The following is a 13,608-nucleotide window of genomic DNA, read 5'->3' as shown; positions in this document are numbered from 1 at the left end:
TTTCATTTGGGAAAAATGTTCAAATGTTATATAGGTATAAGTCTAACAGCCTTCAAGGCTTCATTTCTTTATCATTGATCTATTCATTGATTTATCCCAATGATTAATTTATCTGAAACAGCGTTTTTAGTATTGCAAAAAATTTTCATCTTTATTTTTCTTTTTTTCTAAGTTTTTATTTGAATTTCCATTAGTTAACATACAGTGTAATATTAGTTTCAGGTACACAATATAGTGATTCAACACTTCCATACAATACTTGGTGTTCATCACGACAAGTGCACTCCTTAATCCCCATCACCTGTGTCACCATCCCCCGCCCACTTCCCCTCTAGTAACCATCCGTTTGTTCTCTATAGTTAAGAGTCTGTTTCTTGGTTTCTCTCTCTCTCTCTCTCTCTCTCTCTCTCTCTCTCTCTTTTCCCTTTGCTTGTTTGTTTTGTTTCTTAAACTCCACATGTGAGTGAAATCATATGGTATTTGTCTTCTCTGACTGACTTATTTTGCTTAGCATAATACTCTTGAGCTCCATCTACCTTATTTATTAACTTCATATATTAGTTTTCAGAGGTAAATGTGTTCAAAATGTCAAAGGAATTTAAATAGCATTTTTTAAAAATGGTTTTTTAAAAATGTTGGGAAGGCTATATAGTAGCTAAAGGCTTCCAGAGATTTTTGAATGGAACTCATGACCATTCACTGCTTCTATTATTGTCCAGTGATGGAAGCAAAGTATGTAAACCAGCTAGACTGAGGATACAGAAGGAAAACTACGTGCTTGGTTTCTACCCTTGAGAATCACAGTGTCCTCACCAGTAGCCTGTCCCTTTCTGGATGCATCCATGCCTGATCTCCCTCTCTCAGCCGAACCACACACCTGCTCTGGAACTTCCTCATTCTTCCTTACTTTGCCCCCCTCCCCCGCCCACTCCACCCCCACCCCCAGCCAGCACCTCCTTCTTCTAATCTCTTCCTCTGCTTTGGCCTAGTTTGACACCACATCCCCTCATAACATACGGTCCCTGATGGCCGACTAAGCCCTCACAACACAGGGATGAAAACCTCACCTGAACTCTCTACCAGAGGAGCCTGGAGAGCCTTCCAGCATGAGAGAAAGGCCAGCTACACTGAGACCTGTCACTCACCCCCAGCATCACCAGGCCACTTTCTAGCCACTCCTTCAACCCCTAGAAGAAACTAGCCCCGCGTGACAGGTCACAGTAACTCAGAAACACAGTTTCATTTCTTAGGACCCTTAATCAGGTTCAATAAATACGAATAATCAAAGCATTACTCAAAAAAAATAGATTTACTTGTTCCAACATATATAAGTATGCCTTCTTAGAGCATCTTTATGTGTCAGTTTAATGGAAAATGGCTTTTAGTCATTTGGGGAAACTCCTTATTCCGTATGAAGTATATGCTTATTAAAATATACTATTAGTTCAAGCAACAAAAGCAAAGAACAACTTTCGGTTTTTTTGCATTTCTAAAAGCATTAATCATTTTTTTCCAGTATTCCTCTTAGAAATTATTTCATTGTTCTTCTCTTTTAACTTTCTGTGTGAACCGTGTGTGATGCCTGCCGGGGAGGAACACCTGGCAGAGCGGCTGTTCCTTCAGAGCCGCACCGCCCACCAGAGATAGAACGCAAGCCAGATGGTGTCACTCATTGTCTATTCCTTATTAGCCATATTTTTAAAAAGGAAAAATAAACAGGTGAAATTAACTTTAATCAGTTTTTATTGACCCGATGTATTTAAAATGTTATCTTCTCATGCACGCTCTCTCCTTAAAATAAATAAATAAAATATTTTTAAAAAATTTTAAAAGTGTAAAATATTATCATTTTGACACATATTCAATATAAAAATTTTAATGAGATATTTTATATTCCTTTTTTCTTCTAACTCTTTGAAATCAGTATGTATTTTACACTTTTGGAACATCTTAGTTTGGACTTGCCATATTTCAAGTGCCATGTGATTTGGAGTCTGTTCATTATCAGTATATCCTGAATTTCTCTTGAGATTAGCTATTGCCATTTTTGGCATATATGCAATCCAAGAGAACAACCCATCTGGATTTCAGTTTTCCTGCTAGTTGCTTAAATTTAGCATTCTGCTAGATAGCTGGAATTTTCCATCTGATGGCTAACTTCAAATAACAGAAAATACAGTAACACTGTATGTAACTACAGGGCCAAAATGAATACACCACTTTTGCCCCCAGTAAAACTTGAGTATTTTTCCTCAAATTTTTGTATTATTTACATCTGTAAAATGATACTGCCTCGCTCTCATCTGTGGGTGTATGGAAATCTGGGCCTCACTCTACTATAATTCTGTGTGTTCTTTAATGACATTGCCATTATGTAGTAAGGGGAAGATGCATTTAAAACAAGGTGAAGAAGAGATTCTAGAGCTGAGGAGCAAATTGTAGTAAATATGTGATTTTTTTTTCAGCACTTTTTTTGACATATTGAAGGAAATTGCCCGTAGAAATTTCAAGTCTCATGGTATGAAGAGTTAAACATTTAGCCAGTAAATACAGTACTCCACAGTCTTACATCTTGAGTGCTCTTGGAAGAATCTCAAACATTATTGTTTCACATAGATAAATTTCATTGTTCTGGAATAGCTCTTTACTTCACCATCTGTACCTATTAATTTTTTACTAAGGCACATGTTTTTGGGAGAGCACCATGAGATAAACCCTGTATTATATCAAATGTTACCTTCTGTGAGTCCTTCTAGAACTGTAAAGTAGTTCTGAAACCCAGGGACCCATCCTCCTGTTACCATCCTCTTCATATTAACATTTTCTAAAACTTTTGTGTCCCAGAGTAGCTAGCTCTGTCACTCTGTGTTGAGTATCTACTAAGGCAGACTGGAAAGAAAGGTCAAAGTAGTCTTGGTTTATTCTTTAGTATATTATAAGATTTTACCCAACATATAGTGGTTTTGTGGTTTTTCCCAGATCTCCACTGATGGCTTATTGTGTTTTTATTATCTGATCAGACTATCCCTTTAGACCATTTACTTCATATAGAAAATATCAGATGTATTTAAAGATTAATTAGAATTTCTAATCTGTTTCTTTTGTTTAGTGAGAGCTATATACAGAAAAAGGAAGTGTGCCATTGACTTATAGGCAAAAGCTGCATTCCTAGAAATGAATATATAACAAAGGAAATATGTATATGTATGATATATGTAATATGAGAAATACATGAATTCCTTGTTATAAATTCCTGTAACTTCCTAAGTTAGAAAATGGAAAATATTAAATACAAATGCAGTTAAAGCCCATAAACAAGACATCAGTTTCAGGACTTAGACTGAAACCTAGAGCCCTAAAGAGTCCAGTATTGCAGGTGCATGAGATATGAGATGGTTTAGAGTTCTTTTCCTTCTGACAGTGAATGCTAGTATCATCAGGAGTCCACAAATACAGAAAAGTGTAAATAACCAATAGATAACTGTGTTATTTTTTTTCTTACAGATGAATCTCTTGGTATCTTTTAATGTGCTTACTATTAGAATTCTTTATAGCAAGTTTAATGAACCAAATTAGGTAAACTAGCTTCATTACTACCAATTGACTGACTACTGTAATTTCCTTATCAGATCAGAATCTCTCTCGCCATATACCACATGGCTATCTACTATTTCGGACACAGATGCTCTGCTAGCTGAGTGGGGCAAAGGTGGTGTTGTTACTGTTGATATGGGAGGTTGCATCAGACTCTGGGAAACTGGACTTGAACATCTGCAGCGATCACTCACGGAATGGAGAAACATGATTGGACAAGAAGGTGACCGACATATTCAGGTACCACTCGAATTGACCTTCTCTCTTAAAGGTGCATATTCAGGTATATAATTTAGTTCCAGATGCCACAGTTGTGGAGACTTCTGGCCCCGAAACTTGAATATCATTGCTTAAATAGCTAAAATAATTTCTCGTAATAGGAAAAGACAAATCTATCCCTCTAGCGAATGAAAAAGTTAAAATGTGCCCATTTTTTGGTCAGTTCTTAAATATGCAGGTCCCTCACATCACAACATGAGAATACAATCAACGTTTGTTGTCTAACCTCCAGCATTAATCGGTTTCCAGCACCACCACCACATCTGTTCTGACTTTTACTGCCATCATTTTCAGCATCTCTACATGCTACCAAGGAAGCAGAGATACTGATATAAAATGCAGCCCATTACCGTAGGGCCAAAACCTATAGCCTAGAGAAGATAAGTAAATGATGCATCCAGTAGAGATGCATCTTTCCCAACTTCCTTATGTCCCAATCATGCAGACTTAGCAGTGGTGAGAAGTAGACCCAACCCTGCACTGGAAAGAAACATGGAAATAGGGCACCAAAGTGAGAGGAAACTCCAGAAATGACTCAGTCACCAGCTAATCTGGTTGCTGTCTGGAACTCCCGTGAACAATGAGGAAAGCTGTGTGCCCTTAGGTACTGAAGCATATCATCAAAGGATTTATTTGTAATTGATTTATTTTAATCTTCAGAAGAAAACTTCAGTGTTTACATTTCATTCTTATCCAGCAAGGTAAGAAAGAAAAGTAGGTTCCTATCAGCTGTGTGGTTCTGTAAAGAGCCAATTAGCAGGATAAAAAATTTCCACAAACTATTCCATTGATACCTGATTAATAATTACTCTCTTATGTAGTTATTTTTGTGATTTCCCTTAAAGGAGAACTGTTTAGATTTGTGAATGAATAATACATATTTCTCTTAGATTCTTAAAAGTTTATAGGAACATTGTGAAGATCGCAAACCAACATAGGCAAACAACCTCAACTTCTTTTGAAAGGGTATGAATATATTTATTTAATTAAGCTAAAATAAATGTATTGCTCTAAAATAAACATGTCATTAAGTGCAGTGAATCCATCATAGCAACAGACTACTTGTTGGTCACTACCCATAACAATAATTGGAAGATTAATTAACTGTGGTTCTGATTCTCTTATTATTCTAAGCATTAGTGTATCCTTGTGAATTAAGCTCCTCTTTTCATTACAGTGATTGAGGCCTAAGAGTAAATACTATTGTTTTTGCATTTCTTATACTTTATTTCAATTTCTCGTATGTCATGGAGATGAAAGGTCATATTTTTCCTATGGTCAAGATTGTGGCCTAAATTAAGTTTCTTCCACAATAGAACTTTAAAAAGGAATTTTACTCATGATTTTCATAACTGGTCTTGACAGCTAGAAAAGTTAACCCCTATTTGTGTTTTAGCCATATGTTCTTCCCCGCGACTTCCCCAACTCTGTTGTTCATCTTCCTATTCCCAGCTCCTAGCATAATGATTGATACACAGAGGGAATTAGTATGTTTGTATATGCTCACACTCACATATACTAAATTGCACTGGCCATTGAAGCTATTTGATAAGAAATGGAATTGTTCTTTTAAACTGTCAGGAATTATTCATTTGTTTTTAATGTAACCGAATAAGTATTTATTAAATGAATATCTATAGTTAATAAGTTAGAAATGAACAGAAATATATTATCTAACATCCCAAAAATAATCAAAATACTTGGCTACCGTTTGCAAGGCAACATCTGATCCTTCCCAGACCAAACATTTTCCAGGAAATGTATAACTTTATGTCTCCAGTTCAAAGTTCAGCTGTAGCAGAAATAAAACTTACTCAGAAATAAAGTTACACATTTGAGAATTGGATGTTAGTTTCATTTAGAAACTTAGATGTTATCCAACCTTCTGCTTCCATTTCTGATGTTCCTGAATCCATTTTGGTTGATATTGAAATACATATTTATATACACACTCAAACCCAGAAACAGACTGTGAGCATGTATCTTTATGTGTAAACAGACAGGATTAATTGTCCAAATGGTCTACCATTGTTTTAGTTTTTGGTCGTATCTCTCCTCCCCTCCCTGTCTGGTAAATAATAAGACAGTATAGGGGCACACGGGGGCTCAGTCGTTAAGCATCTGCCTTCGGCTCAGGTCACGATCCCAGGGTCCTGGGATTTGAGCCCCACATCGGGCTCCCTGCTCAGTGGGAAGCCTGCTTCTCCCTCTCCCACTCCCCCTGCTTGTGTTCCCTCTCTTGCTGTGTCTTTCTCTGTCAAATAAATAAATAGAATCTTTAAAAAAAAATTAAAAAGACAGTATATTTAATTGCTCTTATTTAGACCAGTTCATGTTATTATTTACGAGTAGTTTACACAACCAAATCCAAATAGTAATCATTATGGAGTAATGGTAATAACAAGCAAAAATGTGTCTTTAAGCAGTTCCCGTACTGTGTGATCCCTCAAGCTGTTACTCATTTATGGGCCCTTTATTCAGCAGATGTCTACTCCTGGTTTTGGAGCTTGAAAAATGCCTTTCTTAGAACTATTGAGAAAAGAGAGTGTGTTCTCAGTGCCATCCTTATCGCTGGCTAAATGCCAGCCGCTTTCCCTGCTCCTGGCAGAGTAACCCGATCACCATCTAGTGGCGAAATGGACTTATTTTACATCACGGAAATTTAAAAGGCCTGCTTTGCACTTTAGTCGTTTAAGGCAGCCGAGGCCGGCTGGCATGGGAGGTATACACACGCCTGGCTTGTGTGGTTCCTATTGGTCACAAGATGCTCCTTGAGGTCAGCAGTGACGGGAGGCAAACAACCTGCCAAGCCATGCCCCACTTATTGACCCACTTTTTTCCCTGATTCTTCTGCATGGTAGCAAAAGAACTGTTGATATTTAGATAAACATCAGTTACACGCTTTATCACTGTCCTTTATATCTTGCTACATTTCAGCCTTCTAGAGTTATTAGTTCTGTAGCCATTGTTCTTTGAATTTTTATTTTTACCTAATGAATTCATTGATAGTTTTCTTTCATGAGTACAGTTTACAAAAGAGTATTGAGCTCTGCATAGAAAATGTGCTCATTAATTTTACATGCTTTGATAGGAACGTGTGTTTTTCTTACAGCAAACAACTATAACAACAAACTCAGTGTCAGCGTAACTATAGTTCTAGAAGCCCATAATTAAAAATTCATACTTATGGGGTGCCTGGGTGGCTCAGTTGGTTAAGCATCTGCCTTTGGCTCAGGTCATGATCTCAGGGTCCTGGAATCGAGCCCTACATGGGACTCCCTGCTCAGTGGGGAGTCTGCTTCTCCCTCTCCCTCTGCTCCTCCTCCTGCTCATGCTATCTCTCCCTCAAATAAACAAATAAATATTTTTTAAAGAAAGAATTCCTATTTATTACTTTTAGACTCCATATTTTCAGAAGCATGTGTTAATTATAAGTCAAAATTTTTCTGACCATGCTTCATAGTGTTCTCTATAAAATATATTTTTCACATTTTTATTCAGTTACATTTGGATTCATCCCAAGAAGGCAAAGCTACACCCCATTTTTCTTCAGAAATCAGATCATCTTCTCTAAAAAGCTCCTGTTGACTATTCTTGTGGGAGCCCAAAAGCTAAAAGGTTATAGCTGTCAAATGTTATTATCTAATTACAGTACACTAATTAGAAAGAAAATCCTCTATATATTACTGGTGGAATCTCTTTGAGGCCTTTGAACAGTACTTCCTTACCTAATATACTTTTAAAATGGATAGAATCTTTGAAACACATTGTGGGACTGGAACTTACTCATTCTGCAGTGAAGATAGTGCCCGGTAGTAGATACATAGTAGAGGCAATGAAACAAATGAAACAAATACATAGAAAAGATATAAAACAAATGAAACAAATACATAGAAAAGATAACTAATTTATATTAAGCACCATTAATCCTTTCCCGCTTTTAAAGAAGGTATTCTAGGAATATGAGTAAAGGTGGATTGCTATACTTTGGTAAATAATCCTGGTCTTAAACTACTAGCTCAACAGGTTTTTTTTTTTTTTTTTTTTAAGATCTCAGTAAGATGGAAAGTCCTGCTTCCGGTTTTGGAAACCACTAGATCATTTCATTGGACCTCTAATAGTACATTTAGTTTTGCAGTATGCAGACTGTACTCTCCACATGCTCTGAGGGGGTTTGCAGTTCTTTGTCCTTTTAAAGAAGCATAGTTCATAGTTTACTCTTGTACTTCATTCTTCGCTTTGGCCAGTAATTCTGAAAATACTTAGTCCAATTCAGTGGGCCATTATTATAGAACAATCCATATTTTATAGGATTATTATATGTACATATATCTTTGGAAATCTTCCTTGGCTCAAAAAGCTAATGCTTTTTTTTTAATTTTTATAATTTCCCACTTTATCTTACCTAGCTATATGTGAGTAGAGCTGGTTTTCAGCAAGGTGGTCTAGCCATTTGCCTATGCGGTAACATTTCAGCAATGCCTCCAATGATTTTCCCATGTTTGTTCCTGTTAGAGACATTCCCAGCCAAAGAAATTCACTTTGAATCTAGATTTTGAATAAGACTTTCAGATTTGAATAAGGTTTCCAATGAAAATGCAAGATGTCAAGGGAGGAATACCCCGTGGGGTGCTGATAGACCAGCTCTTTGGGGAGGGAGGGTGGGGCCGTTTATAATGTTTGGCAATTTCCATGGTGTAAATACTCCCTCCGTGGCTGATTTCAAGCTGCCGAAGGTTAACAATCTACTTGCCAAATTTCTGAGTATTTAGCAGCCATCTCTCACAAAGTGGTACGGTCAGGCTCCAGCATGCCACTGGCTTGATTAAACCTTTAACTCCCCAAGGAGAATTATCACAGTTACCTATCTGCAGGGTCTTTCAGAAATCAGGCAACAGAAATGTGGGTGAGAGGGAAAGGCAGCAGAAAAAGGAGAGAAGAACGAAAATCACAAGTAAGGTGTCATGTTATCTCTGGGAAGTGTTGAGGCCTGCAGTTGTCCCAGTTATAGACTGGCGATGCTCTTGCTGAACCAGGAATTCAGGCTGAGGAAAGAATTGGAAAGAAGTCTGCACTCAAGTAGGATGACACTCATGGGTTCATGAGTATAAGCCTCCTTTCTTATAAACACCATTTCAGAAGGAAATTACCAGCTGAGTTTTACATTCCTCCAGAAGCAGTGCTTCCATTAGATCACAACTTGGTGGGTAATTGCTAACTATAACAAAAATTAAATGAGCAACCACCTCCCTAAGACAAGCAAATCAACAAGCTTATGACTTTCAAGGAGGCCATGAGTTTTCGTTAACCTTTGGTGCATATCCAACAAAAATAATAATCCTATAAATTACAATAACTGTGGGCATTACAGTTGTCTTAAACTAACATTAAAAACAAATATCTCGCTTTCTCATTGTAGAAAAGACCTCACCTTAGGAAATTGCTTTTCAAATCATCAGCAACAGAAGTATTTTAACTCCTTTCTTTCATGACGGACCTTAAGATCATTATTCTGTATGTTACTATATCCTCAGTGCATATTATTTAACAATATGGTCAGCAAGTAAAGAAGTAATCTTAGCAATATTTAAAGTATATAAGGAAAATAATTCTGTAATATATTAGTTATAAATTGAGATGTCAAATGCAGTGAAAATGTTGACAAGCAATAGTTCTAGAATTTTTATGATTTTGAACTCATTATGTATAATCACATCACAATGACTATAGAAACAAAACTTTGCTGTTACATTTATAAATAAAATTGTAATTTTATTCATAAGCAGTATAGCCTATTGGCTCTACTTTCCAGTTATAATATAAAGACAAAACCATTGTACCTTACAAAGATGTTTTAAGAATGAAATGCATTAGTACCTGGCACAGAGGTACTCAGTAAAGAAATAAAAATTAGAAACTTAGAATTTAGGTAATATTGGCCCATAGAATTCTTTAATGCTTATATGGAAACAAAACCAAATTAAAAAGAGGTTTTTGTGTTCCCCAAACACCTAATATTAAATCATGACCCAATGAGTTACACAATTCATCATCTATCTTAGTGTTATAAGATGTGAGGTTTGTTTATAATCCTGTTTAGGAAAAGTTTTGTCAGGCCCAAAAAAGGAATTAAAAAAATGGTCTGTGCCGAAACCTGTCAGCTTGAAGAAAAGCAGGAAATCAATGATAGGACAATTGTCAGCAGCGGATTATAGTGTTTAGCCTTATTCAAAAGACAGATTAGAACAGGACCAAAAAACACACAGCAAAATATACATCATCTTTAGCCTGAGTCCTGAGAACAATAAAAAGAGCAAGTCAAATTTGGAGTTGTCTTTCTTAGTTTTTCCATATGCAGTACTCTTTTGTCTCTCCTCACAACATTCTAAAAATGTCTCTCTTTTTATTCACAAGGTCAGGCCACAGGCACCATCTCTGACCGCTCTTCTTTGAGTAATTCCAAGCATTCTTCCATTTATTTAATTAACATATGCTGAGCTCCCAGAATTGCTAGGAGGAAGAAAGAAATAGGATACAGGTACTGACCCAAGGAACTTACAGTCACATAGAGCCATAACCAAGTAAACTGTAGTGCAATGTGGTAAATAAACTGATAGGAGCATGATCAAAGGCTCCGAAGACAGCACAGAAAAACTTGACTCTATCATTGGAAGAAGTTCCAAGATGAAATAATCCCTGAACCCAGTTTTTCAGGAAGGAGAAGGGACTCCTGATAAATCCAATGCATGTGGTTAGTTTTGTCTCTTGCCAAAATCCCAGTAAAAGAACAATAAAGGATCAAAGAAAAGTACAAACCCCACACAGACAAAGAGAACTAGAGATGCAACAACACTTTGGAGGATGGAAAATAAATGGGTGGGTGGTAATAAGTTATCAACTGGAGAGAGCTAAACCCATTCCTCCAGTGGCGGGGGGCGGAGGGCATGGGGGGGTCGAATAAGACGCAAGATGCTGTACTCTGTAGAAGCCTGCGAAGTGTTAGGCCATCAGGACTTGAAGACACCATGTACCTCTGAGGGTTGGAGAATGCAGGGTGGCACCAAAAGTTGGAAGATTAACTGAAAGTCTGTATAGCGACCATTTCAATATCCAGATGTTCTCCTCCATCTTATGCACCTGGGCCATTGGCTGTTCTCTAGGCCAATCAGAAACAGGAGCTGTAGTGGAGATTTATACAATTTAGGACAAGAGTGAGATCATATAGAAATCAAGAAGACAAAGTGAAAGTCTTTTCTTATTTAGATCCCATGAAGCTGACGTCCACATTTATGTACTTTGAGCAGAAGAGTAGAAAAATCCTTTCTGGAAACTGACATGTCCAAGAGAAAAGCCTTTCTGATGCTAATTTCTGGAAGTTTCTCCCTAGTAACCTTACAAGAAGACCCACTTATTGTCAAGACCTACCTTTATGCAAGAAAGTTTTCAGCCCCCTTATTCTTTTTTTTTAAGATTTTTATTTATTTATTGAGAGAGAGAGAGAATGGTAGAGAGAGAGCATGAGAGGAAGGAAGGTCAGAGGGAGAAGCAGACTCCCTGCTGAGCAGGGAGGCCGATGCGGTACTCAGTCCTGGGACTCCAGGATCATGACCTGAGCCAAAGACAGTCGCTTAACCAACTGAGCCACCCAGGCACCCTCAGCCCCCTTATTCTTAAATATTAATGGATAGCCTCTTATAAAAAAAAAATGGAAATCTAAACAAATGAACAGAGAAAATAGAGATGATGCAGAAAGAAGAACATTTCAGAAAGTGACAATTGATATTCTCAGAGAAGAGAAAATATAATTTTAAAAGAAAAACGTGATGCTATTTTAACATAGGAACTTTGAACGAACAGGAAAGATGTCTTGGAAATTGAGCACTGAGTCATGTATAGAAGTGTTGAACTATATTGTATACCTGAAACTAATAATAACATTACATATTAACTATACTAGAATTAAATAAACAACAAACCAACCAACCAAACAAACAAATGCTATATGGAGGGAGAAAAAGTGGTAGCAAGAATAAATTCTATAGAAGAGGTTGGACATTCATTTGCTAGTTTTCTCCTAATTCTATAACACATTTTAAAGTTTAAAAATTAAAAGACACAAGGCCCAGTAGGGAGTTAAAATGATTTTCTAGAACCAGTTTCATGTGAACCTCTGTAGGACTTGCCAATAGGAAGACAGAGGTAGGAAAATGGGTCTTCTCCCATGGACTTCTGCTCACTTTCCAGGCAGAGCGCCACCTGTATATTTCCCCCATGACCTATAGCCGAATGATAGGGCTATCAGAATTCTCTGCTTCCATCAGAAAACTGCTAAAAGCATTGGATCCCCTAGAGAAATGTGCACTATTTCTGGATCAGGAGTGTGAAGCTTACAAGCTACAGGGCGAGCAGAAAACTGGCTGGGACCCAAAAGCCAGAGGAACCAGACTAACTGGTCTGTCTCAGAGGAGGCTGGCATTTTCTTCACTTAGAAGTTGTTCTTCTTTTCCAAACTGCTATGTTCTCATGATTTTATTTAATTAACCAGTCAAGTATCAATCTTATTTCAGCCACGTTTGTGTACCCACACACACACAAAAAAACCACTGTCCCTTTCGTTTTTTAAATTAATTGATTTATCAGTAATTGTCTGGATATAAATATACTGAAAACTTTTAAATATCATCTCGATATGTATTAATGAATGGCCCTCCAGCAACAAATTTCAAGCCGCAATTGACACCTGTAGATCCACATATAATTACATATTTGCCACCATAAATACTTTTTTTGGTGAGGAAGAATTTTCCTATTGTGCCATTATATCTATAATCTAATGGCTCTATTAGTTGAATCTCAGTTCCTTAAAAACTCTGTTGGTTCCCCCCTAACCCCATCCCATAGTTCCAGTTGATTTTCATATAACAGTGTATATACTCTAGACCTGGCTTCAGGAAAGTCAACAAACCATGATCTCCTAGGAAGATGGTGGCACTCCTAGCTGTAGAGTTTCTTTGTGGGATGGGCTGGTGGTCATCTGTTGAATTATGGAAATTATGGACAAACTAGATATTTGAGTCCCGTGGGAACCAGCCATCCAGAATGTTCTTGTGGAGCACTTGCTCTGTCCCCACCAATGTAAGACCTGTGGGGAGATGGGGAAATACTGAAACACAAAGCCTGGTTTTTACCCTCGGGGAGTTTATACTACGTGATTGGGGAGATAAGGCTGATAGTCATGAAACAGCAGCAAGTAGTACAAAATCATGTGTCGTTCAGTGTAGATTGGGGAGTTTGGGCCCTGTGCCATAATAGGAAGAGAAATATGTATGCAGACAAAATTTATAAGTGAAGAAAATGGGGCTTGGATTGGACATTATTTTATTTTATTTGTCTTTATATAGTTCAAAAGGAGAGGTCAGAACATTCCAGGCACTCCAAAAATCATGACCACAGGTACAAATGAGCACCGTGTGTTTCCTTAATAAGAGGATGAATTGTGCCATAGGCTTGGATCAGAACAAATCCAGGAGAGACCTGGCGCAGATACCAGGGGAATGGTAGGCAAACATCACAGCCAGTGTGATGCAAGCTCAAAGCCCAGAGGGCAAATCCAGGTTGAACACCAGCTATCCCAAAGAGACAGTAGAGGGTATACCAGAGCAGGGGTGGGAGTAAGAGCTGGGTCTGCGACCACCAGAAATGCACAGGCTGGGGGATTTCAGAAGACAGGGTGTG

The 13,608-nt window shown here is 37.5% G+C and overlaps 1 protein-coding gene and 1 long non-coding RNA gene across 7 annotated transcripts in view; one reads left to right on the top strand and one right to left on the bottom strand.

The window, feature by feature from the left end:
- VWA8 (von Willebrand factor A domain containing 8) overlaps positions 1–13,608 on the top strand; it is a 342,103-nt gene that overhangs the window by 245,701 nt on the left and 82,794 nt on the right. For all 6 annotated transcript variants that reach the window (XR_003519024.2, XR_003519025.2, XM_027588721.2 and 3 more), the window contains one exon: positions 3,630–3,834. Coding sequence is in view for 4 of the 6 variants with exons in the window: in XM_027588721.2 (XP_027444522.1) it covers positions 3,630–3,834 (205 nt within the window). In the remaining 2 variants the exon portion in view is untranslated. The remainder of the gene's footprint in view (positions 1–3,629; positions 3,835–13,608) is intronic.
- LOC113919495 overlaps positions 1–13,608 on the bottom strand; it is a 64,260-nt gene that overhangs the window by 3,325 nt on the left and 47,327 nt on the right. The gene's annotated exons all lie outside the window — the stretch shown is intronic.

Source organism: Zalophus californianus, chromosome 3 (genome assembly GCF_009762305.2).
Source record: "Zalophus californianus isolate mZalCal1 chromosome 3, mZalCal1.pri.v2, whole genome shotgun sequence".
NCBI classification, from domain to species: domain Eukaryota; kingdom Metazoa; phylum Chordata; class Mammalia; order Carnivora; family Otariidae; genus Zalophus; species Zalophus californianus.
Note: the sequence above shows the minus strand (reverse complement) of the source record. Positions and strands in the feature narration are given on the sequence as shown.